At 42.5% G+C, this 27,919-nt stretch overlaps 5 protein-coding genes across 5 annotated transcripts; 2 read left to right on the top strand and 3 right to left on the bottom strand.

The window, feature by feature from the left end:
• Window positions 1-1,074: 1,074 nt before the first annotated feature.
• Window positions 1,075-6,501, bottom strand: LOC133017529 (procollagen galactosyltransferase 2-like). The gene is made up of 13 exons (XM_061083635.1): window positions 6,483-6,501; window positions 5,921-6,071; window positions 5,266-5,376; window positions 5,027-5,144; window positions 4,302-4,436; window positions 4,007-4,211; window positions 3,658-3,777; window positions 3,278-3,351; window positions 3,081-3,187; window positions 2,040-2,172; window positions 1,805-1,932; window positions 1,498-1,704; window positions 1,075-1,360 (listed from the first exon to the last, which is right to left on the bottom strand). The coding sequence occupies exons 1-13, from the start codon at window positions 6,499-6,501 to the stop codon at window positions 1,075-1,077; spliced, it is 1,794 nt and encodes a 597-aa protein (XP_060939618.1).
• Window positions 6,502-7,051: 550 nt separating this feature from the next.
• Window positions 7,052-9,301, top strand: tsen15 (TSEN15 tRNA splicing endonuclease subunit). The gene is made up of 4 exons (XM_061085028.1): window positions 7,052-7,207; window positions 7,299-7,380; window positions 8,062-8,197; window positions 8,282-9,301. Exons 1-4 carry the CDS (start codon window positions 7,148-7,150, stop codon window positions 8,472-8,474), a joined length of 471 nt encoding a protein of 156 aa, XP_060941011.1. The 5' UTR covers window positions 7,052-7,147; the 3' UTR covers window positions 8,475-9,301.
• A 734-nt stretch (window positions 9,302-10,035) lies between these two features.
• Window positions 10,036-18,025, bottom strand: LOC133018622 (uncharacterized protein C1orf21 homolog). The gene is made up of 7 exons (XM_061085029.1): window positions 17,934-18,025; window positions 17,662-17,839; window positions 15,431-15,572; window positions 13,518-13,597; window positions 12,517-12,587; window positions 12,317-12,380; window positions 10,036-11,007 (listed from the first exon to the last, which is right to left on the bottom strand). The coding sequence occupies exons 3-7, from the start codon at window positions 15,519-15,521 to the stop codon at window positions 10,969-10,971; spliced, it is 345 nt and encodes a 114-aa protein (XP_060941012.1). The 5' UTR covers window positions 15,522-15,572; window positions 17,662-17,839; window positions 17,934-18,025; the 3' UTR covers window positions 10,036-10,968.
• A 72-nt stretch (window positions 18,026-18,097) lies between these two features.
• Window positions 18,098-21,329, top strand: sec22ba (SEC22 homolog B, vesicle trafficking protein a). Its single transcript, XM_061084025.1, has 5 exons — window positions 18,098-18,272; window positions 19,568-19,677; window positions 19,844-20,004; window positions 20,093-20,239; window positions 20,754-21,329. The coding sequence occupies exons 1-5, from the start codon at window positions 18,198-18,200 to the stop codon at window positions 20,906-20,908; spliced, it is 648 nt and encodes a 215-aa protein (XP_060940008.1). The 5' UTR covers window positions 18,098-18,197; the 3' UTR covers window positions 20,909-21,329.
• imp3 (IMP U3 small nucleolar ribonucleoprotein 3) lies at window positions 21,250-24,055 on the bottom strand. Its single transcript, XM_061084027.1, has 7 exons — window positions 23,842-24,055; window positions 23,211-23,318; window positions 22,581-22,655; window positions 22,399-22,478; window positions 22,171-22,222; window positions 21,948-22,020; window positions 21,250-21,745 (listed from the first exon to the last, which is right to left on the bottom strand). The coding sequence occupies exons 1-7, from the start codon at window positions 23,976-23,978 to the stop codon at window positions 21,719-21,721; spliced, it is 552 nt and encodes a 183-aa protein (XP_060940010.1). The 5' UTR covers window positions 23,979-24,055; the 3' UTR covers window positions 21,250-21,718.
• Window positions 24,056-27,919: the final 3,864 nt, after the last annotated feature.

The following is a 27,919-nucleotide window of genomic DNA, read 5'->3' as shown; positions in this document are numbered from 1 at the left end:
GAAAAGGTTCCATTGTTTGCTTGACATGAAAATTCCAGTGCTTTTTTTTTTTTTTTTTTTTTTTAAATAAAAATCCTTAAATTGACTGCTGTGTCTCCTCTGGTCATTGAAGGTACATTAAACGTATCAGCCATAACAACATATGAACGGGAATATATATTTGAGGAATAATAGATTAGCTGATTTCCCTTAAGAGTCTAAAACACAATTTTTTTGAGAAGCATAATGTCATTACTGTAACAGAAATTTACATTCTGACCCATTGATGCACCTCAGGCTTTATAACTGGTGAGAGGTGGCTGAGCTGTAGTATTGGATTTATGTATATCTAAGGCTTGTCTCTTTCCTTACAATTGCTAGGTTTCATATAATAATGTGAAAGGTTTAATTTTTAACAAGATCCTTCTCATAATGGAACCAGACATTTTTACATTAAGGCCTCTTTCACTGACGTGGTTCTCCGACTTCCTCTCACAGTCCAAATACATGCAGGTCAGGTTATTTGGCAGCACTAAATCTCCTGTATGGCGTGAATGGTTGTTCTTCTGTATATTGACTGTTGACTTGTCCAGCGTCTACACTACCTCTCACTGCATGAATGGACGGATTGATTGATATTTCAAATATCCTGTCAAAATCTGAATCTTTTTGTCAATGGTGGTATAGCACTATGATGATGTACTTGCCTGTAGATATTATAAACGGATGTATTTCTGGACTTCTATAATATTCAGAATCTATTGAAATGTTTGCCAGAGTCTTTACAGCTTGTATTGGGGAGTAAGGCGACTGACTACCTTGGGCTGAAAAATCCGACTGGTTAGTTTGTAAATATGCACCAATTAAGTCCAATATCACCTGAGATGATCACAACTTCAAGTTGGGTCCTCAAGTAGCTAAAATGGAAATGTTTAAACCTTAACAATTTTTTTTTGATTTGATCAAATGACCCAATTGGGTACCAGATGGTTATTTATCTTTAAACAAGCAACTTGCACAGAGAGGGGGTGGGCAGATGTTTTTGGTGTTGTTCAACTGGCCTGGCTTTGTGCCATGACATGTGTCAAGTCTCCCTCAGAGTTCATCTCTGTTTCCACTGGCAGCGAGGGGAGGCCCGCCACCACGAGCAGGTTGAGAAGCCACATGTCGAAACCCAGGCCCCTCAGCTTCCTGCTCACGCCTGTGTTTGGCCCTGTCCCTGTCCCGGTCTGTCTCCACTGCCTCGTCGTCCCAGATGGTGGACGTCTCGGTGTCGCTGAGGTAGCCGGGCTCTCCTGTGTAGTGTGTGGGGAAGAGCAAGAGAGGCTCCACGGAAAACGCTCTCAGCTCCCTCCGCTCAAAATGCTGCTTGTACTCATCTCTGAGGAGGGAAGGAAGTGGGCATGTTTAAAAATGAGGAGAAAGGCAGTTTCACTTCACTGTAGACTCGCCTACAAGAGGCTCTTACTGTCATTCAAAGTTTAACATTTGAACGTACAAACAGTACATGAGACTCACCTGGGGTGTTTGTTGAACATGATGGGTAGGAACTCATCCACAGGAAGCATTTTGTGCAGAGGCTTGGCCTGCAGGAGGTTTTTGGCCCCCTGCAGGGACAGGACGTAACCCAGAGTCCAGTAGGAGTAACCAGGGTGCACAAGGTTACTCACTCCCTCCACCCAGCTCTCTGGCTCCTTCACTTGCAGCCGCTTACGACCCACATAACTTCAGGGAGACAGGTCAGTGAGTGAAAAAAAGATATTCCAAAAGTCCTTATCTGCACAATTATCTGTAAAAGTAGCATGCAGAATAAGAATTCACTTACATCAGGTCCCAGTCCAGTCCCACTGTCATCACATTGTCCATAATGGCAACCAGCCTGCTTCGAAATTTGGCCTCAAATCTCACATCATCCTCCAGCAGAAGCACACGCTGCAGTTTCCGCTGCACCACCTAGGGGGCAACACATAGCAGCAATCATCATCAACAGCTTATTATGTCCATGCTGCCTCTTTAGTACCGACACTGAGGAGTGTGTCGTGCACAGTGTGTATTCGTACCTGCTTCCAGATGTTGTAGTGACTGAGGAAGCAGCCGATCTCTCCTCTGGTCAGCACACGCTCTGAGTACGGGTCTTTGTACCCAGGCAGCATGTCGATGCCCATGGCCTGCAGCTGAGAGGAGTTCAAGGCTCTGTGTGTGGACAACACAAATATAATCATCAGTTTAAGACAGGGAAAATATTTCTAACCAGTGGAGCCTTGTTTATTTCATGATAAAGCCACATAACACAAAATGTCACTTTTAAAGATATTTGCATCTTTACAAACAGAAATTATTATTAAATTCTCAAATTATAATTTACATTTCTAGAAGTGGTGAGAGAGGCATTCCGATCCTTTCCATAACAGTAATTATACTGATAGACCACAGTGTATATTGAATCTGTTACAACAGCCCTGGATTAAAAATGGTGATCAAGTAGCAGAATATTAGTAGTTTTTATCTGAATATATATCACATATATATAAACACCATCTTAATGTGGAAGTTGGTCAAGGTGGAACATGTATTTTTTACTTTCTGTACTGTTGAGAATTTGTTCAGAGTCTTGTGAAAAGTGACTTGTAACTCTCTGACTGTGAATTCAATGCATTGCCGAAAATATTTCTCTGTCGAATGTGGACAGATGCATAAAATACCATTAATAAAAAGTACAAGTGCAAGTCGTACAAACTTGAACGTAATTTTGGAGCTTGCCACTGGTCACTAGTTACTTTGGAGGTTAAAAAATATATGTACAAAATATAATATGCAGCATTTTTATACACAATTGTATAAATAAGGTCCACCCAAACAAGCTACGGTATCGATTACATATGTATATATTAATAATAATATAATCAAATGTTACATATACATTTAACAGTCTGAGAGGTCGTTCTAAGTAGTAGTACAACTTTTGTATTTGACACTTTTTAATGACGATACTTTACTCCCTACAAGTTTTAAATAGAATATTTCTACGTGGTCTTAACTCTTATTGGTGAATCCCACCTCCACCACACTGCGTACAGAGAGCAGTAACTGTTTGGTCATACTTGCCATCCACGGCCTCTGTCAGTGTGGCATTGATGCCGAGGACGGCCAGAGAACTCAACATCCTGTCCCGTCGGTCCGAGCGACGTTTCAGATTGATCAGAAAGATCTGGAGGTGGAGGGGGGGCAGAGTGAAGAGACCGTTCACTTACACAGCAACAACTCTGACACATCTACTCAACTGAAAATGAATCTGCACCTCATCAAACCCCATCTTTCCTGGTTCTTTAGGTGCGGTGTGAACGTACTGGGAAGGCTCCATGGTGTAGTCAACTGGAAAGAGACACACACAGACCTTTAAGCTCCACTTCACATGATTCTCTTTTTGTTTCAAGGGGGGATTTCTTTGTCAGGGGATTTCTCAGGGTGTTTTTCTGAGTTCAACACCTAGCTAATGTGAAACTCAATGAAGAGGAGGGGAGAGTGAAATGAGAGTCGGTGGCCTTTAACAGAGGAGTGAGACATGTGTCAGGACTGTGAGAGCGAAAAAGACCAAATATGCTCACACAGACCAGAGAAACGATGAGCAAAGACTGAAGAGGGAGATCCCCCCCCAATTCTCAGTTAGAGAGAACGTACTCAGTGCCTCTGTCAGCGTGTGGGTAAAACTCTCCTCTTCCTCCTCCAGGGTCTGATCTTGCAGGAGGGGCTCGGGTAAATATCCATAATGGTCCCTGTTGCACAAGTACATCTGGACACCTGCGACAGAAACAGATATCATCAGGAGTCAGTGTAAAATATCTTCTTTATCATTTGAAAAGCAGTGGCAGCAGAGGGTGATCTAGGATTTCTACATTGGGCCTATTATATGTCCCAGTCCACAAAATGTCATGGAAATTGAGAAGATTTTTCATAATCCTGCCAAATATCTTCCAAACATAACCTCCTCGCTGGAGGTAATTAAAAAACATTTAGACAAAGGTCGGACCTGCTTGCTTGGCAGAGAAAGCAAAGGCCATGATGTCGTCTAGATGATAGTGGTACTCAGGGTGAGGAGGGTGGAAGGTCAGTGCTCCACTAGCTCTGCGCCTCAAGTCCAGCAGGTAGGTGGAGTGCACCATGGGAACTGCAAAGCAGCCCTGCCTCTCCCACTTGCAGATGGGAATGTACTCAGGGGTTCGTCTGTAGTATCCCTATGTGGGTATTATAAAAAAAGTCATATTAGAGTTTTGGTCTTTGCTTTGAGTGTTGTGGAATCAGCCATGTGTTGTGTGTGTTTGTACCTGAGGAGTCATGCCACACCAGAAGTTGGAGTAAAGACTTCTTGATTCCAACATGGGAGCAACAATAGTTTGATTCTCCTCCATCATGTCAGACAGCACGTGGTGGTTTGTCAGCAAGTTGTCACTGTCCACAAACTGAGGGACAAAGACATAACACACTGTAGACGCCAGGAACACCAGACACTGGGGCAGTGGATCAATTCTCTGAACAGGCTGATACATTTTTCTTTGGCTGCTTTCAAACATGCACTGAACTCCGTACATTTCCTGAAATTTACCGGAGGGGCTGTTTGGTAGAAGGTGTATCAGCTGCTCCGGAAATTTCCCAAAAAATTTCCTGCCAACCACCTGGTACAATGTGTAGAAAATATCAGAATGGGCATGTTGAATAAGGTTCTAACACGCAGCAGGAGCAAAACTGAAATTAAAAACAAAAGGAATACAAATATCTCAGATAACTGAGAAGAAACCGATGAAGATGTCCATTACGAAAGACGTGGTTCGAGAGCTTTTGGATATAAGGCCCAACGCTGGTGATAAACACTGAGATTTCCGCAGCTGAGTTTAAACATCACCCACTGTTCAGGATATTTCGATGAGCACGTCCGACTCACACAATCTCCTGCTGTGTTCCTCATATGTGAAAGGCCCAGTCCGGAAAATGTGCAGACCCAATTTTCTGGACATTTTCTGGAGTTCACATCCTGGGGTCTCTAATGTCTCACCAGTACGTAGTCAGTCCACAGTCGTCTGGCAGCTCCGAGCGCCGCCTGCTTTAGCTTCATCACATGGATGAAGCGAGAGTCGCTCCAGTGCTTTGGACCCTGCTCGTCTGCATAAGAGCTGAGAGGAGAAAGAGAATAATGAAATGACTCCGTCAGCATGAGGCGATCAGAGGAGGTCTGCCTCACTACCATTTCATTAGATGGAGGATGATCATTTCTTATTTTCATCATTGAATCACCTTGGTTGTTCTGCTGGTGTCCAGTCCACTGAGTGGTACATGTGCTGGACTCGTCCGAGCCACTCTTGCAGGATGGCTGTGCTGTTGTCCACACTGTGGTCACACGCCGCCCTGACAACACACAGTAACAGTATTACTCTGCTTCCTTCATTATTAACTTATTTATCTCTTTTTTTCTTTCTTTCTTTCATTAGAACTTTCTTTCCTTCCTCCTTTTTCTTCTTTCCATCTGCCTGTCTATCCTTCTATCCTTCCTGATTGCTGTCTTCCTTTCTTTCCTTCCTTCCTTCCTTCTTTTCTTCTTTCCACCTGCCTGTCTTTCCTTCCATCTTTCCATCTTTCCATCTTTCTTTCAATCTTTCTTTCTCTCTTTCATTCTGTCCTTCCTTCTTTCTATCTGTCTTTTTTCTTTCTTCCTTTGTCTTTCCTTCCTTCTTTTCATCTTTCCATCTGCCTGTCTTTCATTCTATCCTTCCTTCCTTCTTTCTTGCTGTCTGCCTGTCGTTCCTTCCTTCCTTCCTTCTTTCTTTCTTTTTTCTAATATCAACAATGACATTCACATAATGCCTCAAATCTCTGACAATATCCCTTTCCCTAAACTTCATTCCCCATGTTTGAATGAAGTGATAAATGCAGAAAATAAAGTCAACAGTACCAGATGGCGATTCGCTCCTTCGGATAGTCCAGTCTGTCGATGCATCCCAGGAAGTGAGGGAGGCTGTGCTGTGTGTTGCGAGCGAGGATGGTGATCAGCACCGTGGGTTTCAGCAGGGACGACTCAGGGAGGTCATCGGCCGGTGTCTCCTCTGTGCCAGTGAGCAGCAAGAGAAGGACAATCAATAATCTGAATCCCACTAATTCAGGAAGCATATTTCCAGCAGGCAGGACAACTTCATGTCCCTGTAGAGTCCGACTGGAGCAACTGAGAGAGGAGAGACTCTCACACACATGGTAAAACACACACACACACACACACACAGTCAGAGAGAGAGAGAGAGAGAGAGAGAGAGAGGTGCCCAGATGATGAGAAACCGTCTACTGTTTGATTTTGTGAATATTTCACATCATGGTTACAGTCTTTGACTCACATGGATGAATGGAAAGTGAAGTCCATCGTGTCGACTCGGCAATCAGACCTCAAAGTCTATTTGTTAACGTGATCTTCGTATCTTTCGTGACCACAATTTGCACAGTTGTCATGACGATTTCCAAACTACTCATGGGCTTCTTTCCCATGTTGGCTCCAAAGATTGTAAACCATGTATATAGCCAACAGAGATATACATGGTGAACCTGTTTTTTCTATTAGTTTGTTTACTTCTATTTACTTATGCTGTTGAAGTGAATTCATAAATATTAGAATATAACTTTTGACAGAATTTTCAACGTCTTTGCGACATTTCATCAATAATTTAAGCTTAGAAATGTAAAATGAGCTGACTTAATTTTATATTTTTCAAAACGACAAAAAATAAATATGTTATATACTGTATATTTACATTTACACACATATATGTATAAATATATATCGTAAATACAGTAAATGAAAGTAAAATATGATAAATTAGGTAAAAATAAATATGATAAATAAAGTAAAAATAGTCAAATACGGTAAATTTATAATATACTACATGTATTTAGTATATTTAGGCTATTACTGGTTTATGTGTTCGTTTTTTTGGCGTTTTGTCTGACAGGCTACGCGGAACACAAGAATAGAGGCATTCCACCCGGACGGCTTTCAGTGTAGCACGCCGGTATAATCAGTAAACACAGTACACACATGTCGGCACAGCAGCAGTAGTATTAGTTGTAGTAGTATTTGTACTATTCGTTGTGTGTCCTGTCAGTAAAGTACCTCGCAGACTCCGGCGTGGCTCAAATGTCTGAGGCGTCAGACGAAGCTCCTCCTCCTCGGAACTGGATCCTGCAGCATCCAGCGGTGAGTCCAGATGTCAGAGGTTCAGGTCTGTGCTGCGTTCAGGTTCCCGCTGGTAAAACCCGCACTTACCACTGTCTGTCTCTGTCCTCAGTATCTGCAGATGAAGGACCTGGAGGTTGAGGACAGCGCTCAGCTGCACGCAGCTTTCCTGGTCTACATGGATCTAACGGAGGGTGAGTGTAACTCTGTGTGGTTGCATTGGGTCAGAGCCTGAGGTTTCATTTCACAACCAGCTTATCCTGCTCTTTATTCTATTGATGTATGTATGCTGTTGAAGTGAATAAATAAATACAAGAATAATACTTTTACCAGCAAACACTGTGGTCCAACTCCTGTTTTAGCTAGTAAAACAATTCTAATGAGTAAATGTAAATGTTCGATTCTATAAATTAAATTATTTCTAAAGAAAATAACAAAAGTTGGTGGAATAATCCTTTTTATTCCACACAGTGTGTAGTTCATGTGATTGTGTGCACTGTTAACTATTTATTTGTTCATTCACAGGAGATAAAGTTCCCTAATGAGGATTAAAAGTGACCTCTTGCATCTTTCAATTAATATAACGACATAAGAAATAACAAAATCAATATAAGGCTTCATCCCCAATGTTGGGATGATGCCTAAAGGTTACTGACACTGCAGGACCTTTGCTCAATCTATAGACCACTCTCACACACTCTCTCATAGTCTCACAGACTCTCTCACAGCCTCACACACTCTCTCACAGTCTCACTCTCACAGTCTCACACACTCTCTCACAGTGTCACACTCTCTCTCACAGTATCACACACTCTCTCTCTCATAGTCTCACACACTCTCTCACAGTCACACACACACTTTTGTGTTCTCCTCAGTGCGCCGGTGGAAGGACGTGTCGAGCCTCAAGAGTCCTGAGCTGCAGTTGGTGTTGTTAGAAGGGAGAGAGAAGGATGGAGCCCCCATCCAGACCATTCTCCCTCTACCTGTTCACCAATCTCTGTGCCACAGAAGGTGAAGAGACTTTCTTTTTTTTCTTTTACCACAGCTCATCCTCCTTTCCACGTGCTAACTGTTATCCTCCTCTCTGCTATGCAGCATACGACACGTGCTGGACCGAGGCTTTCCCGTGGTGCTGTGTGCGGTGGCGTCTGACTCCACCCTAATCTACCAGAAGCTGACCGATGGTTTGGTGACACCCGACCCTCCTGTGGGGCCCAATCAGGACGCCGGGCGCCGGCAGCACCGGAAGAGACGGCAGCAGCCCGGAGAAGCTGGAGGGAAGAGGTGATGAACTGAAGAAAGGACAGAAAGACATTTTCAGTCTGTGTAAGACAGGTGCGACTGGACTCTTCCATGGGACATATGAGGCTACAGCCTGTGATTCTCTGTTAATAAAGCCCTTTTCTCAGACATGTCCTGCAGATGATCAGAAACAGATACAGAAAACTGGAGCTGGACTTTCTCCACACTTTGCCTTTCACATATGCACAACACAGCTGGAGGTTCTCTGCTCTCAGGTGTTCATAACAGCAACCACTTCTTCGCAGGATTCAGGGGAGGGCTGGTGCAGCAGGCTATTTATTCCCCTGCGGAATAAAATAGATCACATGATCGTCTGGGTCTTCTACGTTTATGGCTCTGCCTTTTCACCATGAGTTTTTTATTTGCTTTTTGTCTTTTATATTTTTGTGTCTGTCGCGCATTGAGTCATCAACCCCCCCATTCGCTCGCAGTGAATCTGTGTTCGGTGTGTTCTCACATCCTGTCCTTACGTACTGTCTGCAGACTTCATACCAGAGTGCCAGGCAGGGAAAGTCCACAGGAACTCTGGAGCCTCCGGCTTGGAAATTTGAATTCACACATTCACGTGTCCCGAGGATCTCTGGAGTTCAGTGCATGTCTGAAAGCAGCTTTTGTTGTGTTGTGAACAAACTGCAAAGTTGAATCATTGCTCTATTGATGCAGTTGGTAAAGTGTGTAACCCCTGGTCACATGACCCAAGTTCACTCCCAGTTCATCCACTTAATGATTTGTTTGCAGTACAACATAGTTCAACTGTTGGTGAACTGAGGCGGATACACATATTGATATTTGAAAGAGATATCAAATGATAATCAAGAGATACAACAAATTAAGTAAATAAAACATTTGGATGAGGCTGTGAAGTATTTGTGAGTCGTAATAACCAACAGACATGATTAGTTTGTCCCTAGTTTTCTTGATCATATTTTACTTCCTTTACAAACAAACATTCCCTGCTTTGAGAGGATCATTGTCAGATAGGTAATGTAATGGTTATGTAAACAGGGAAAAGTTACCCATACAAAGAGGGTTATGTGTGTGTGTATTTCCCCACTGTGTGTTTGTTTGTAGGCAAGATAACACAACAATGACCAAATGGATTGCCACACATCTTGGTGAAAGGATACAGTGTGGGTGGTCAGGGACGAACCCATTCAGTTTGCTGTGGATCGGATCCAGGATTTCTTTTTTTTAACGCACTTTCACATTGAGATGAGGGAGTTTTTCAAGGGAGTAATTTATGGATCTTAATGAAGAACAATCAGGCACATTACAATCTATGAGTGTGTGACATTTGTTGCAGCTTGATTTGATCTAAGAGACTGTTGTAGAGCGCCCCTCTAGTTTTAGAACGACTAAGAGGCAGAGTGGTATCAAGAGAGGTTAAGTCAATTCATAGCTCTGTAATGATTTCTGATTTTCTATGTTTTGATTTGACCAACCTTTTGCTGCTATAGCTTCACTGAATATATTGTTGACAAACCGATTCCCCCTGCAGGATGTTTGTGTCGGCTGCAGCTCCACTTAGAACAACACAACACCTCAGCTGTGTGGAGAAGTTACTGAAAGCGCTTTTAATTTTTCTAGAAAAACAAAAGTTCAACACACAAACAGAACAAAAAAAACGAAAAACACCGGTGATTAAAACACATGATGAGGCTAATCTGTGATGTCGCAGTGTCCACCGCCCTGCAGGGTTAACATGGAGCTGATACTGAGGCGGGGCTCATCAGTGACCCCCGCCGTGAGAGTGCATGTGTGTGTGTCTCTCGATGAGAGGAAGGACTCGACTATATGGGACAATTATTACAACACTTCAGCCCTGAGCCTTATTCAACATAAATACTCGTTATACAGAAACAGACAGGGACAGACTAACACAGCGCACTGGCCAACAAGCTGTAGAAAAGAGGTACATACTGTGTCTCGGAATGTAAGTTTCCAACCTGTCCACTTTTCAGGAGGAAGAAATATTTAAAATAATGCAGACAGAGACATTATTTTCAATTTCACTCAGCGTCCGCAACAGCGCTGATCATTCCCACCGTTGGATTATTAAATAAACAGTCTGTGTTTCTAATGTCTACATGATATCTCCATGACAGCCGTGTATATTGATCTTTCAAGAGTTTTCCAAAAAGCAGAAAAAAGAAGCTTCCTCAGGATCCCAACATTTCCTTGGCTTCATCGGGGGAGTAAAGCACAGCCTTCTCTCCCTCTGCAGACGTACAAATACTGAACCGTCTCGGATGTTGGGTTTCAGTCTCTTTCAGGGTTAATTAACAGAGCTGGTGGCGAGCAGGACGGCAAAAAAGGTGCTTGATTCGAGTCAGTGATCCGTTCTTCTCAGGCGTATACACACAAGGGACAGTGGAGACGGGACAGATTCGCCCTGGACGTGGTGTCACATGGGCTCCATCCCTAACACTGGAAAGACAGTTCCTTTCATTCTGCGGACTGACGGAGGAACGGCCACAGTGCTATGTCATGTCCTCCTCCTCTGAGCAGTAGTCCCGGCCCTAGATACAGAGCAGAGACACGTTATTAGATCTGTTCTTGGCTCTTTTCTTGATAATGCACTTTATTTACATAATGAATAGTTATGTTATAAAGTGCTTAACAACAAGCAGTAAAACCAAACTTTTAAGGCAGTTTGCTAAAATGACACAGGGTGCATACAAGATAAAGTGGTAAAAATAACTTCAACAAAAATATAATTGATAAAAACAGTATAGATATATGCAAATTAACCATTCCAACAGCTTTCAAAAATAAGCTAGAGCTAAAACTGTATAATATTAAACCTCAATTACTTTTCTTTTACACATGGGTTTGTTAACATCTTAAGAATTCTTTTTTTAAATATGCATATCGTCCAATTCATACTTTAATTTCTTTCTCCCTAATATCTGTATGAACATCAGCCCCCAGTAGTGGGACATAACAAGGTACATATACTTCATTACTGTGCGCAAGTTGATTTATTTTCAGGTACTTTTTAGTTTTACACCACTTCATATATCTGCAAATATCTACTCCACTACATTTTACGAGTGTTATATGTTCTCACTACGTACTTTTACTTTTAATATATTATATATTTTAAAAGGTCAATGTGATGCCTATACTGCAGCAAATTTGTGTGTATTTAGTTGTACTTTTACTTGGTTAAAATGTCAGCCCAAAAAAATCTGTCGGGCTTTAGTCATTTCAACATCTGTATGAACAAAGCTGGTTAAAACCTCACATACAGCTTCTCTCCTCCTCTCTGTGCTCACATATACTTCAGATCTCTTCTCTCGCTCTAGTCAGAGTCCTGGCTGTGCCACACTTCTTACATGTTAGAGTTATGGACGCTCCTTTTGGGAACCATAAATGCAGCAGATTTATTTTGTTGCAGCCTGTTCTCTGAGCTCTGCAGTCCACTCCTTCAACCTTATGGTCTGGGTTTTGCTGGGATATGCACTGTCGTCTGTGAGATCTATGAGAGTGGCTGGAGCTTTCTGCAGAGTCTCAGGCCATAAGTTACCTAAACCACTCCTCTCTGTGACCAGATCCTGTTGCAGTGCAGCGCTGCCAGTAAAAAAAATGTTTTTTGGTTTTCAACAACACCACTTTAAACCACCACACTAGCGAAATGCACTGGACGTGACAGCTTGAGGCTCTTTTGCGAGATCATTATGTCATCTGTTGTGTCCTCACTTGCTACAGATTTGCTGCAGTGAAAGGATTAACCTCCATTATGTCCTCTAGCAGCGGCTTTCTGCAAAAACACAAAAATCAAACAGTGGCCCTCCAATGAAAGATTCTGTCGTTCCCGTCATTCACCTTTTCAATTTTCTCATCCAACATCCTGAAGAACTCCTGCTGACTCTCGGAGGAGTGGAAGCTCCTGCAGGGAAAACACGGTGCAGCAGGTTAGAGCCACACAGACAAACACTCTGTCAATACACAATATGTATGTAAATGTATGGTAATGATATTTCAATTGGTCAAAAACAGCTCCTGCATCAGCCGGCGACGCTTACAGTATCTTTTCATTTCCATCCGATCCTGTTTCATCCATTTGTTGGCCTTTACCCAGGAGAGCGCTTTTCTCCTGTGGGACAACACACAAATCCAAAACAACACAAACTGTCTTATTGAATTGCATCATACAGCAGAATGGAAATCATAATGTTTTGACCATATTAACTAATTACACCTAAATATATTTAAAAGTGCTGCAATTTACAAATGTCAATAGAAACTCAATTATATTAAAGCATAATTGTGTCTTGTTTTCTTTATATGCAAACGTGTGACACACACTGCTCTACAAACTAATCAGATTAAGGGGGGATATGAATCATAGACTGTATGTAAAGATGTGAGACTACACTTCCTCCCACTATCAAGAAACAAAGCCAAAATATCCTGCATGCAAACGCTGCATTGTTGCACATTTGAAGCTAAAGTCTGTGCCGTAGTGATCAGGAGATGGAGCCGTGGTGGCAAGGTCCCACCGATACACGTGCTCCCCCGATTGCGAGTCAGCCTCATGGTGTCATCAAGACGTTTCACCCTTTTTAATAGCATTAAACCAGGAGAAATGAGCACTTGAACAAACATCAGTGTCATAAGAACTACATAAAAGCACAGACACCGTCTTTAGTCAGGTCCATGTCCCTTCAACTAACATGGAGGAAGCTGAGTTTACGACCCATTCTTCAGCCCTCCACCAGGTGGCGATCGAGACACTTGTGCTTCACTTTTGGGGAGAAGTCATGTCTTCCGTCTTTTTATACAGTCTATGATATGTTTGTCACGACTTAGTTTATTTACAAATGGATTTTTCTATAAACAGGAACTTAAAACAGAAGACATCATTCAAGACCATAAATGTCATATTGAAGACAGAGTAGAGTAGAGAAGAATAGAATAGAATAGAACAGAACAGATCGGAATAGAATAGATTAGAATAGAGAAGAATACAATATAACAGGATAGATTATAATAGAGTAGAGTAGAGTAGAATAGAATCACACACTGTGCTGTCCTGGCCGTCCACTCCTCCCTCTTCTCCGCTGATGTACTTGACCTTCTCCACTCCTCTCATCTTGTACTCATCTGTGACAGAGTGGGAGACATAGAAGCAGAGAGGAGCACGTCTCCTCTAATGAATACGCGACCACAGAGGCGAGCGGCGGGCACGCGGAGGACGACCCACTCTCTGCCGCAATTCTCAGAGTTAAAAGTTCTCACAGTTCACTACTTGGCAAGGTAATTATGTGCTCGAATTCTCACGCTCCAGACTAAAGCCCCACTTAACAATGGCTGGCAAGCGGCGAGCACATGAGCTGTCGGTCTGATCCGTGCCCAGCCCCCTCCCCCCCCCCCCACTCCCACGCACTTAGAGAGGAAATTAAAATACAGATATGATGCTAATGGCCTCATGGACACATCACATTAATGCAATGGTGGCTTACGATTATTGCAGTTCACAGAAGTTTACATGTTATTCTTTGTCTGCAGTAGCTGTAATATTTGAAACTACAGTTTCTTATGAAAACAATACTCATATACATTTGACCCACATTTGTTAAGCCAGTGTAATAAGTAAAACTGCTCGTATAGATAATAGAATCACAAACTGTAAGCCCAGCTGTCTTTGAAGGTGCTATACCTACGTATTCTCTACCGCAAAACATGCTGTTTTGCTAGGAATTGAGTTCCTCTGTTTAGCATGCTAACTTAAGAAGAGGCACAAAAGCTTTAGAAAGAGAAGAAAACCTAGAGACAGCTCTTGGCCAGTAAAGAAATTAGGTTAGACTCATGATGTCCCTGCTAGATGGCAAGTAAACAGTTATTAATGCTAATGTTGGATATGTAGCAAGAGCAAAAAAGTACATACAGCACTTTTATTAAAGCTGTAATAAGGGGTCAACCTGACCCAGAGAACTGGAACAAAGTTAATCCAGTGCTTGTTCATTACTACTAAGCTCTTAGTAATGTTATAAAAAAGATTGCATTAAGACTTCTTTATTCACAGCTTCTAAAAATAAATGTTTTTTACATTTCTACAGAGCTTGGAATTTAGTTTCTCTTTTTTGCTTTTAGCACAGTACACCTGCTCACAAGAGTTAGTGAGATAGATGTTTATTCTACTTTATGTTTTAGTATTTGTTTATAATACATTCATACACATAAACTAACAAGAGCTGAAGTGAATTATCCCCAAGGCGTGGGCATAAGACAATAACAGTCTTTATTGCAGTATAATTTTCTTCCATAGAAATATAACAAAAGGGTAATACATATTTATGACATACTTTGATTTAGTGAATGCACTGTGAGGAGGAATAACACATCATTGTCCATAAAGAAGAGTTTAAAAACACACCCTTCCCTAACTCTTTAAACTAACCAAAAATAATATCATTACATTTATCATGATAATTATCAGAATCAACTTGCCCGGCCCTATAATGCACTAATCCCTTAAAAAAATGAATCAGCAACAATTTAAGTGACATTTCAAGGATAAAATGCTTAACATTTAGTCTTATGAAGATTTGTTGTTTTTCTCTCCTTTAATTAAAAATGTAACACCTCTGGGGTTTAGACTCTTGAAAGGCTCTGGGGAAATTTGTGATGGAAATTTGAAATATGACCCACAATTACTCAGTTAATTGAGAAAATGCTCCTCAGATTGATGGCTGTCTCTTATTGAGCTCTAACGGTATGACAGCACTCAAAAGAAGTCTGTCACTATCTGACAACATCAGCTTAACATCAGCACTTGTGACGCATCAAAATTCCTGAAGAAATTAATCAAACTAAACAGCAGATTCATCTTTATATATCTCTATCTTATCCATGTGACCTTATTTATCAGAGTCCATTTTGCAGACGGTTATAAATGTCCATGTCAGCAGTGTTGGACTACGTTGACCCACTGACCTGAGAGGAGGTCTCCGTTGCTGTAGGCTTTATTCTGGCTCTCCTCCCCGCTGGGCACGGCTGACACCTGCTTGGCTGAGGTGCAGCCCATCTCCTCCTCTTCAGCTGCTCTCCTCCTCAGCCCTGAGCATCACAGGCACACCTGGGGACAGGTGAGGGAGGAAGGCGCACGGTTAGATCCAGGACTTCACTAAAGTTATTCTGAACCCCCATTCAGATATCAGACAGGCCTGCTGATGGGTGGTTTCTGGGGAAATCATGTGAGGAGCATCTGTGGAGAGAGCGTTGCCCCTGTGATCACTACAACAGGACGAGCCTCTCTCATGTAGAGGAGGTGAACCAGTCGAAGGGATAGATCCCCAGGACGAGCCTCTCACATGTAGAGGAGGTGAACCAGTGGAAAGGAGAGATCCCCTGGATGAGCCTCTCACATGTAGAGGAGGTGAACCAGTGGAAGGGAGAGATCCCCAGGATGAGCCTCTCTCATGTAGAGGAGGTGAACCAGTGGAAGGGAGAGATCCCCAGGACAAGCCTCTCTCATGTGGAGGAGGTGAACCAGTGGAAGAGAGAGATCCCCAGGACGAGCCTCTCACATGTAGAGGAGGTGAACCAGTGGAAGGGAGAGATCCCCTGGATGAGCCTCTCTCATGTAGAGGAGGTGAACCAGTGGAAGGGAGAGATCCCCTGGATGAGCCTTTCTCATGTAGAGGAGGTGAACCAGTGGAAGGGAGAGATCCCCAGGACGAGCCTCTCTCATGTAGAGGAGGTGAACCAGTGGAAGGGAAAGATCCCCAGGACGAGCCTCTCTCATGTAAAGGAGGTGAACCAGTGGAAGGGAGAGATCCCCAGGATGAGCCTCTCTCATGTAGAGGAGGTGAACCAGTGGAAGGGAAAGATCCCCAGGACGAGCCTCTCTCATGTAAAGGAGGTGAACCAGTGGAAGGGAGAGATCCCCAGGATGAGCCTCTCTCATGTGGAGGAGGTGAACCAGTCGAAGGGAGAGATCCCCTGGAGGAGCCTCTCACATGTAGAGGAGGTGAACCAGTGGAAGGGAGAGATTCCCAGGACGAGCGTCTCATGTAGAGGAGGTGAACCAGTGGAAGGGAGAGATCCACAGGCAGGCCTCTCACATGTAGAGGAGGTGAACCAGTGGAAGGGATCCCCTGGACGAGCCTCTCTCATGTAGAGGAGGTGAACCAGTGGAAGGGAGAGATCCCCAGGACGAGCCTCTCACATGTAGAGGAGGTGAACCAGTGGAAGGGAGAGATCCCCTGGAGGAGCCTCTCTCATGTAGAGGAGGTGAACCAGTGGAAGGGAGAGATCCCCTGGATGAGCCTCTCTCATGTAGAGGAGGTGAACCAGTGGAAGGGAGAGATCCCCTGGATGAGCCTCTCTCATGTAGAGGAGGTGAACCAGTGGAAGGGAGAGATCTCCTGGACTGCTGCATGCGAAGCACTAATTTTCATAATCAATTAGTCATGAGTTGCCCCACCCTGGCATTAAAACGCGCGGGCATCTCCGTGGATTCCTGAAAAGACAATAAAATAGACGGTGATGCCGGTGCGTGAGTCACGCACGCACCGGCCGGTCTGACCGTGAGCGCGGCGGTGCCAGCTGCACCGCAACAATAAGGCCTTTCAACGCGCTGCCGGGCTGGTTGTAATTCACCAGTGAATGAGATGGTTTCACTGGGAAATGAACTGCTCCCATCTCCACCGGCGGGTGACCCACATGGATCGCGTTGCACCGCGCGTACGTGCTGTGATTGCAGACGTGAGCTGCGCTGCATGTGCACACGCGGAGGGATCGATCCCCACATGGTGTGGTGGATCACCGGCGCCCAGCTGAGTCCAGCTGCAGAGTCATCTGCTGCTCACACATCCCTCCGCTCCTCACCCTCCTCACCCCGTACGTGCGCATTCACATCAAGATGCAAAGCTGCAGCTGCATCATAAATAATAACAATAAAGCATGAGAAAGACGGGGAACGCGTCACTTGAAAGCTGCAAAACATCAACCATCTTCTGTGCTGGTAGCAGGGCAGTGAGCGGGATAACAGCGATGCAGCTTCATATACAAACAATAACAAAAGATGCGATGAGAGAGCAGCCATTCCTCCGCCGGCAGGGGACACACAAGGGGACAGATTAACACTCAGACACAACCAGGCACATAAACAAACAATAGAGCCGGGGAATAAATCAAACGCAACAACAAATCCTGCAATTTACCTTTTGGGTTTGTCCATTATTTGAGATCTCCTTCCTGTGGTGGGACTTCAGGGAGGTTTCAGTCCAGGTGGAGGAGGTGCTCGGCCCGCAGCTGCAGCCGCAGAGGAGCCGCAGTCAGTCCGTCTGCCAGCTGTCTGCTCCGGCTCTTCCTGCTGGAGCTCATGGCCTCTCCACTGTCCTGGAGCCACAAAACACACACAACTATCTGATCACCACCAACTCAACAGGTTGTGTTTTCCTCGCTGTTATGCAAAAAGCACGAAATACTCTACATTGTTCTCTGTGGGGTTGGAGAGACAGATCCTTCCTCTTTATGCGACGGGGGAGAATTTTCCTGCGATGTGCGTTTTTTTTTCTCCCCCATCAGTTGCCCCCCGGACCCAGTTAAGCGACGCACCGCGCACTTCCGTCCAGCTCATTCCTTCCTGCTCGTCAGAGTTGACAGTTAAAAAACACAGGGGGAAAAAGTTGTTGAAGTTCACTTGACCCGGACATTACGCCGCAGGTGACGCCGCCGAACGCGGACCTCCGTCGGGATGATTGTGCTCACGATCATCGCTCGGGTGTCGGACGGACTTCCGCTGTCTGCCTCCGTGCAGGAGGACGAACAGGTATGAATGAGAGTTAGCTTCCCCTCCTAGCCACTGGCTCTGTGCAGAGCCCCGTTCACCATCACCGAGGCGGCTAGCTCACCCCCACAGGGTGAAGTAGACCTGCCCAAAACAAACCTGATCGACTGCTTCAGATCGGTGGAATGACATTCCCAAGTTCGGCGTTGGAATAATTATAATGGGTCTAATAAAACGACAAGATATATACTTGTCAGTTCACTAGAACGTAGGGTAGTTGTTCTGCTGTCCATCTCTACGTGTACATGTATGAGTTGTGGGTATACAATTAAAGTTTAACAAAATCTATAAAACGGTTTATTATTGTACTGTTGCTGCAAATTTGATCAGTTATAAAATGTTTATAATTGATGTAGAGAGTTAATACTCAGTCACTTAACATTTGTTTGTGTGCCCAATGGGACTGGTGGAGGGAGTATGGTTTTTATTGTTCAGAGTTTTTTATTGATTTATTTTATTCTGTCAAGCACTTTGTGTTTAAAAAGTCCTAAACAATCTCCAATTGCAGTCATTAAAGAAGACACCTCCCCCCTCCAACAGTCCCCTTGTGAAACCATATTTAAATTCACTAGATCTGTACTATTATGTGGATCTGCACCAAATTGCACACACTCATAAATATCATTCCCCTAAACATGGGGAGAAATGAGATGAGATGAGGAATCAATGAATATGTTGAAAAATGCCCTCTCGCATTTAAGAAAGTGGGGGGGGGAAATCCTGGATCTGCACCCAAATTGAATTGTCTCTCTATTGGGTCTTGCACCACACCTCTGCAAGATTTCATGAGTATTTTGGTCATAGTTTTTGTGTAATCCTGCCATCTATGTAACAAACAAACACAGCAGGCGGAAACATAACCTCCTGGGAGGTACAAAAGTCTTCATTTCATTACTTATCAAGTGGTAAAACTAATATATTTACAGAGCACTTTTCCAGTCTTTGCTTCCAAAGGGCTTTATAGTAAAAGTCATATTCACCCATTCACACACACGTTCAAACCGCACTTCTACACACACCGCTTTTTTAAAGTCTATTACGCCATCTATAACACGACATTCATACATGCAGAATAGAGGAGCCGGGGGTTGAACCACCAACCCTCTGGGTTATTGGACGACCCTCTCTACCTCCTGAGCCGCCCTGTGTCCTTTGGGTTGTGAAATTATCTTCCACAAATGAAGGTCCTGCATGTCAGTTCTGAGTCTAACTATGTCCTGTGTTTGTTGTGTTTGTTTTTTGTTGTGTTGTGTTTGTTGTATTTGTTTGTTTGTCAGTCCGGCAGAGACCTTCAGCATTACCAGGGCCAGGCCAAGCAGCTGTGCCGTAAACTGAATGCCCAGAGTCCCGACCGCTGTACCCTGGAGGCTGGAGATATGAACTTCCAGTAAGAAAATACAAGTCATCTTGTATTAATCAACCTTAAAACAGAAGCCATGTACCCCTGCTGTGATATATTGTGTTATCTGTTTCGGTGTGGTTTATTTTAATGTGCTTAAGACCTTATAGATAACGACTAACTGTGGTGGAAATGTGTTGTTTCTTGTTGTAAGCTACGTAATAGCACAGGGAGTGTGCTTCCTGACCCTCTGTGAGGCTTCATTCCCCAAAAGGATAGCCTTCACCTACCTCGAAGACCTCCAGAACGAGTTCCATGACCAGTATGGAAAAAAAGTGGCCAAAGTAACAAGGCCATACTCTTTCATCGAGTTTGGTAAGATGCTTTTGCAATCTCGTTGCAATGTGTTGTCTCTGTGGGGAGAACATAAACCTTGACTCTGCCCATACGTACGCTGTTCCAGACACATACATCCAGAAAGCAAAGAAGATGTACGCTGACAGCCGAGCCAGGAGGAACCTGGGCAGCATCAACACAGAGCTGCAGGATGTGCAGAGAATCATGGTGGCCAATATTGAGGAGGTTCTGCAAAGAGGAGAAGCTCTGTCTGGTGAGTACAGAAATAATGTTACAACTTTATACTTTACTATATATGACATTATTTTCTGACTTAAGTTGATATCATTCCAACCATATATTCATAAAATAGTTTCTATATAAGCTTTAACTTGTGTCTTAAGTCCTGTAGTATGCAGAGATACCTGGAAATGTATTGAAGTATACATTAGGTTTTTTTCTGATTTCTTTCTTCATGACGTCACATCATTCGATGGGGAATACCTTTATGATAAATATAACCATCCTATGAGGTCTAGGTTATTTGCAGATAAATCTTTGGAAATTTTAGCTTTTATTTTTCTAAACTACTTTTTGTTTTCCCCGCTGATAACTTTTACTTTTATGAAAATTGCTATTTAACATGTTAAAATGTTCTACATGTGTCAAGAGGGCTCGGATTCTGCTTTACAGTAAATATGTGTCATTGTTTTGGATTTTATTGTATTGTTGATTGTAAATGTATTGATAAAGCACTGTCTCATTCATCTGTTTGTATTTTCCCTCAGCTCTGGACACAAAAGCCAGCAATCTCACCACCCTGTCGAAGAAGTACCGCAGCGATGCCAAATACCTCAACACCCGCTCTGCGTACGCCAAGGTGGCTGCTGTGACAGTGTTCTTCTTCACGCTCATCATCTACGTGCGGTTCTGGTGGCTCTGATGGACCCGAACAAGGACTCTGATGTTAGGAAGGAGGTGTCTCTCTTGAGAAAACTTAGCATTTTAACAGATCCTGTTACATTTGATAAATAGCAGGTGCCTTAAAGGTCGGTAAATGTTGAGGGATAATGTTCTTTGCTTTATTAAGCTCTGGGTTGAATGTCGTCACATATAGTGTAAACTGAGCCATTGGTCTGTGATGGGACTTTTTTGTCTGTGTGTGTGTGTAAGCAAATGCTTCATGGGGAGTTCATGCAACTGTTGACTGGAATATTAAGAGAGGGTGATGACAAATAGATTTTTACACATTGGTGTAGGATTCAGAATTGAAAAGTCTTAATATTTTGATAAGATAGTTTATTGTTCATAAAGTTTACATTGTAACAAAGTCTTGTTGAAAAGATTAAATATTTATCAAGGAACCAGTTTCTACTCTACATCTGTATGTATGACATAGGTTGTTAACATGACGACCGGGTACGGTCCTCACAACCTCAGGCAGGTTGTGTTCACACATGATACAGAGCAAACAGGGAGTTACCGAGAGAGAACAACCCGGATACACACCTCTACAAGCTGCCCTGTACAAACATAGATCATATCAGGAAACATGCTCATTGAAAAACGTTGGAGTCCGGATGTGAACTCCTTCAGTCTTTGTTCAAATAAGTCAGGACTCCTGCGGACACACAAGAACTTGTTTTATCTCCATAATCCCAGCTGATAGGAAATTCATACTGGGTTGATGTGTTCATGTCACAGGGTTTTGGTCCCGGTCTTCTCCTCCAGAGCAACAAATTGGTAAACTGACTTATGCCACCAGGTCGAAGTCATCTCTCTGCAAAACAAACACAAAGGTCAGATCATTTTATAATTATTTGAGGCCACATAAAATCTATCACCAATATGTATGAGTGTGTTTGGATACGTAGATTAAATACTAGGTATGTTGTTCAAAACATACAACTGAAGATTTTTTCCTTCCGCAACTGAAAAAATAAGATAATATTTGTTCAGTAAATTCTGAAGACAGAACTCACCTCATCGTTATAGTTCATGACGTGCTGCTTGATCTTGGATGAGTCGACCCAAGTGACGAAATCTTCCATATTTCTGAAAAATGAATGTTTCAAGAACTGGTCACTTGAGATAAAAACATTCTGACTGTTATTTTTTCTCTGCTGACAGAATATACATTTGTTTTAAAAGTCATTAGCTACATCAAATCAAAAGAAATGTAGTTAACAAAATGTGGACACCAACCTTGTGACCAGAAATGCAGGGTCTGTGACAATGTCTGGGCCAACACGCACATCTGAGACTGTGTCAAGGTGTACTACTGCAAAAACTAATTCTTCCTTTGGACGCAGACAAATGCAATTTCTCTCTAAGAAAAAAAGCTTAACATAAAAACAATGAAGCTAAAACAACCTAAGAAAGAGAATGCATGACAATATAATGGGCATAAGCGGCTGCAGTAAAGAAGGATACGTCCTTGTTCGATGAAGGTGATGGCGTTCTTCAGATTCTGAGCCATACGAAGGTTCAACATGATGCTGGGAAGCCTCCTCCTGCAGGGGGCGCACAGGTGATTGGAATGATAAGGAAAAGTTAGATGGCGAAGTGTTGTGGACTGAATGAGAGTCACATTGGGACAGTACAGGACTATTTACCTGCAGAATGAGGAAGCGGTGACCTTCTCTGTGAGGGAGAGGTTCTGTTTGGTGGGGATGAGGCCGATAGTGTAGCTAGTGGGAAGAAACAATAATCTGCGTCAAAACCTTGTGATTTTTTTTACAGGAACAGAAGAGTGTACCTGAGGGTAACAGAGACAATTATACAGCAGTATTATGTGTAACAGAGTCCATTGCACATTTGCAAAATTGTATTTTATAATTAGACAAAATCTGTGGAAATGGTTATTACCTAACATGTATAGAACTACATGGTAAACATTTGGAACGTTTGATAAAGTTTCTATACCCTTTGAGGACCCCTCTTTATAACAAGGTGTCTCCCACGTCACTGTGCTGTTGTACTTCATTGAAGAGGGGATCAAATTATGTACACAACTGAGCAGAGGGTTTTGTTATTTGGCTCTTTCTGTCACAATGAACTGAGATCGCCAACCAAAGATATTCAAGGTCGGGCCGTCTCCATGAAATCACAACGCACACAACATAAACCTTCAAACGATGTGAGGGCTGGCGTTGAAGCGGGAGACAGGCACCACAATCCAATGAATATTTGATGGATATTTGAATGAACTGCTAAGAGTCTGTCAATTTGTCGAAGAGGCTCACATTTTCTCCAGCATCCGATGAGTGCTCTGAGCTCTGAAGCCGTCCTTCTCGTCCAGGTCTCTGATCTTCTGCGCCAGATCTCTAATGTTACGACTCAGCTTGTTGTACCTGAGACAACGGAGAGAGGGGGAAAAAATACGGTCAACCTGGTAACCAACTTCCTGTCTCTATTCTGAGTATATTCTATCTTTAGAACTTTTACCACACATATTACTCCATTTGTGACCCAAATTACTGTAAAATTATACCTATATGTGTGAAAAACTATTTTGGCATTCAAATAATATTGAATACTAAACCTGCATATGTCTTTCTATCAATCATCTATATAAATATCAGTTCAATCCGTGAGTAAAAGTACTTAAAATGCAATGCTCCTGCGCCACTACACTTTGCTCTACTACTACTCTAACCATGATATTCTGAATTTCCACTGATTCTCTTCCTCATCATTTTGGCTGTGGAATAACCAATAATCCAGCCACAGCAGGTAGATTTAAATTCAGAATTTTAATCAACACCTATATGCTACTCAGTTATTTTCTCTTGTATCAAAGACACAATCTCTTCATCTAAAAACAATTTCCTATGGTCACACACACAGTGTTGTCTCTCATTCACACACACTCACTTGGTGTAGTCCTCCCTCTTCTCGATGTGGTACTTCCGCAGCACTTTGACCTCGTGCAGGTTGTTGTCCACCTCCCAGTTGATGAAGTCAACTTTCTTCAGCAGCTTCTGTTCATGATACTTTAACTTACGAACCATTTTCGCTTCCTATGCGGGATAACCAGGATTTATTTACAGGACTGACTTCTTCTGCGGCTCAATGGAGAAACACCGGAAACACGTGTTTTTCTTCTTTGGGTAGAAATGAGGGACGAACGTCAAGTCAAAGCGGACCGCAGCGCCATCTAGCGCTCTTCAACGTTAAATATCTCCTGTCACGAAAACCAAACTTCCAATACTCCTCAGCTTTATATAAAAAAAATATGAGAACATTATAAAGTATATTAACATAAATCAGTGTACGGAGAAGCATGGGATATATATGTAATTACTAAGGTTCTTGTATAATCTTAACATTTTGGGGTCAGGACCCGTTTATTTTGACATTATATGGGTTTTAAGTTTACTCTAAATTAAAACACCAGATGAATTATATGACATAAAATGTAAAGGCCACCTTTACATTATAGTGCAAATATGGATCAGGGGCAGATTCAGGAATTTATTTTCGCTTTCTGAAACATTGCTAGTTAGGACATTTTTCTACATTTTAATTGATTTCTCAGAGAATAATTCATGGATCTTGATTTTAAAAAGATCAGGCACATGTAGGGTAATGATATTACTGATGATGATGTTAATGATAACAGTGTGTGAGATTTGGAGCTTATCCAAACATAAATCTGGATCCAGTTCAATAAAATGTGGTTTTCATTAGGAGACTACTGGGCCTTGGTGGAGGTGTGTGCTCTGCCAAGTAACATTCAACTTTCTGATTGCCAGACAATGGTTGTTTAAACATGATCTAGTTAATCATAATATAAATTTAGGTAAAAACTAAAATAAAGAGTGAGAGAGACATTTTGTTATTGTCATGTTTTGTTAAACCTCCCACAACTTGGGGGAGTAGTGCCGCTGTCAATGAGGCAAGAGGTTGATATTATCAGGGGGGGTACTTGACACATGTGTTGCTGGTAAGAACCGTGTGGTAATGGCTGTGAACGGAATGTCTATGTTTTCGGGGCAATAGAATTATCACAGAGAAAGTGGTTCTGCTCTTTTTATTGTGGAAACCCTGCCGAACGAAATCAATACATCGCCTTTGTTTTGGAAACTGGGCACTTCTTCTGATTGATAAAACGGGTGTCACTAGGAAGAGTTTGTTTCTGGATTGTCTATGTTAATAAGCCACCTTCCTTCGTCCACCAGCAGGCGGCGCCAGACCTGTAGAGTGCGTTGGTCCACATGTCAGGACAAGGGGGGGGGGTGTGGGAGGAGAGTGAAGGGGCGGGGGGGCGCCTCATTCTTTAGTTTATATTTAAGCCACTTTACTGCTCCTCTGTGTCCTGACGCCATGAGGGTGGATGATACATGGAGAGAGAGAAAGCAGAGGGAGGACGAGCCGGCGACTGAGTGTCCTCACCCGCGTCCGCAGCTCCGCTCCACGTCTCCAGGTGAGTTTCTGTGACACTGTCAACGTGGACAGGGGACAAGTCAGTGTTTGAATGAGTGAACGAGAAGCAGATGTGAGTGGTCCTCTTTCTCCAGAGACACGGACAGTCGGACTGATACTATTCAATGTGTGGACCTGTGGAGTCACAACCTGTTGGTTTCATCTCCTGTGGCGGATCCACATCCTGATGATGGTGGTGGTGATGATGATGGTGATGATGATGATGATGGTGTGAATTTCAATATTTGTTCAAGTGATTCCCAGGGTTGTGGTCCCATCAGGATACAGGTCCACGTCCTCAGCTGCGGGTCCATTCCTTGTTGTTGTCAGATCCTGGTTGTTGTTGTTGTTGTTGTTCGGTTCGCCTTTAGATCTGAGAAATCTACTTTCTCTCTCTGGCGCTCTTCTCCTTTATGACTCTGACTTACCAGAATAGGCTCTGGACTTTACTCTTATTTGCCAAAGATTGAGCAGCAAACATAACCCCCCCCCCCCCCCCGCTGTCTTTGTCAAAGACTACACCAATTAGTCTTACAGGGTTTGTGAAGATGCTGCACATTTTTGAATAATCTTTTAATGTGAGCTTTAATGTTTATCTGATGAATGTATGTCACAATCAAGTGGTTGAAACACTTTCTGTCTGCCTCTTCAAAATAAAAGCACGCCAGCTTACAGTTAATGGAATCCATTCTCTTGTTTAAAAAGGTTTTTTTTATTGTGAAATAGTTGCAAGAGCAGAAGATGCACGGCCTCATGCTGTGTAGTACTGGTAATTATTTGAGTACAAGGGACTTATTTCATAACCTGCGGCTGGTGACTTGGACGGCACAAGAGAAAGCAGAACCGTAGCCACGGCTGTTTAGAGTTTATGTTGGGAGAGTTTGAATGAGTTCACACGACAGACTTTAGTTTTCTTCTCTTAATGTCACAACCTGCTCAGAAGTCAGATCTTTGTTCACTAGTTTGCAGCAAATGGACAAAACGAAATGTTAAAAATCTTTTGTAACTCTGAAGTTTCAGATTTTCATTTATAGTCAAATAATCATATTTGTGGCCACATTCAAATCGAGGCTTATATGTAAAAACATTGTGCTGCAGTAGCAGCTCCTCTGCAGAACATGATGTGGAACTGAGAAGCTACATATTGTGCATTGTAAATAAGAATTGGTATTCATTTGAATATTGTGCATCTTGGGCTCGAATGGTTGGTGACCACTGCTCTAGACAGTCTTTGTGTTACTGTACCTGTCTTTCAAAGGAAATAAGCTAACACAATGCATTGCTGCTTTATACACACTTGGATAACTTAATCTATTGCATTGCATCTCTTTTTCTAAACTTCTCATTTGTTTTATAATTAGAATGTTGTTCTGAAAAGTCCTAAACACAGCTGAAAAAGAGCAGAAATGCAAAAATAGAGTGGAAGTATCAGAAAGTGGAAATACTTAGTAGTAAAAATACATCCACAAAGATGTAAATACTACTATGTAGTTTTTCCCCCCCCAAATATGCAAAATAGTTACAGTTGGTTCCTTCCTGTCTGGAGCATCTGCGTTAGATATGAAAGTCCCTGATCGTTGACACTACAATGTGCTTGGTCGGTCCTTTATCTATAAACTGACCTTGGGTATACTGCTTGGAGAGAGTATCTGTGAAATTAGACAGGCACTATTCTCTTGTACAGATATAATGTAATATACACTATATACATAACATATAGTGGCATATACAGTAACGTGTGATGATGTTAAAAAATCCCTCAACATTTATGGCTGTTTATATTTACATTTACGGAGGCAGAGGGCTCATCATGCATTTTTACATCTTGCAAATTTAACATTTAATTAACGCAGTATTAATTTACTGTCAGTGCAGTTCTCATTGTACATATTCTTACACTGTATGTATTTCAGTTTTTTTAATTCCATTTATATTTTTCCATATTTTCTATTTCTTTACATTTTAATTTCATATTACTTATCATTACTTTACCGGTGTCATTGTTTGTTTTCCCCTTGCTGCTGTCACGTTGCAAATTTCCTACTAGTTGTAGTTCGTTACTCATTATATTGCACTGTCTGTCGATACTTGGTAGTGCAAGAAATAGCACACTGTTTATAAGTTAGTACCCGACAAAGTAAAATGAATCCAGTGTGAACTTGTCTTGAAGAACTGTCACGAGTGAATTGGAACAGGATTTTTGAAGAACACTGCTAGAAATGTACAGTTTTTCTCTCTGGACTAGAAGGAACAACACAAATGGAAAATCCCTATGAACAAACTATAGATAATACAATGGTATCTTAGTATGCTGGTGAGTTTGCCAATTCCCCTCAAGAATTTGGTGAGAGCTTCTACGAACTATAAAGGCAACTAAAGAAACTTAACATCATTCGGCCTAATTGGAAACCACCTGTACCTGACAACTTACAATGTGAAATCATTGAGCTGTAAACCAATGAGGAGCTCAAAGCTCAGCACAATGACCTTTTCATAAAACTGTACGTACGCCCTGAGGACCTACCCC

The sequence above is a fragment of the Limanda limanda genome, chromosome 13, assembly GCF_963576545.1.
Source record: "Limanda limanda chromosome 13, fLimLim1.1, whole genome shotgun sequence".
In the NCBI taxonomy this organism is placed as follows: Eukaryota; Metazoa; Chordata; class Actinopteri; order Pleuronectiformes; family Pleuronectidae; genus Limanda; species Limanda limanda.
This window is presented reverse-complemented; position numbering and strand designations above follow the sequence as displayed.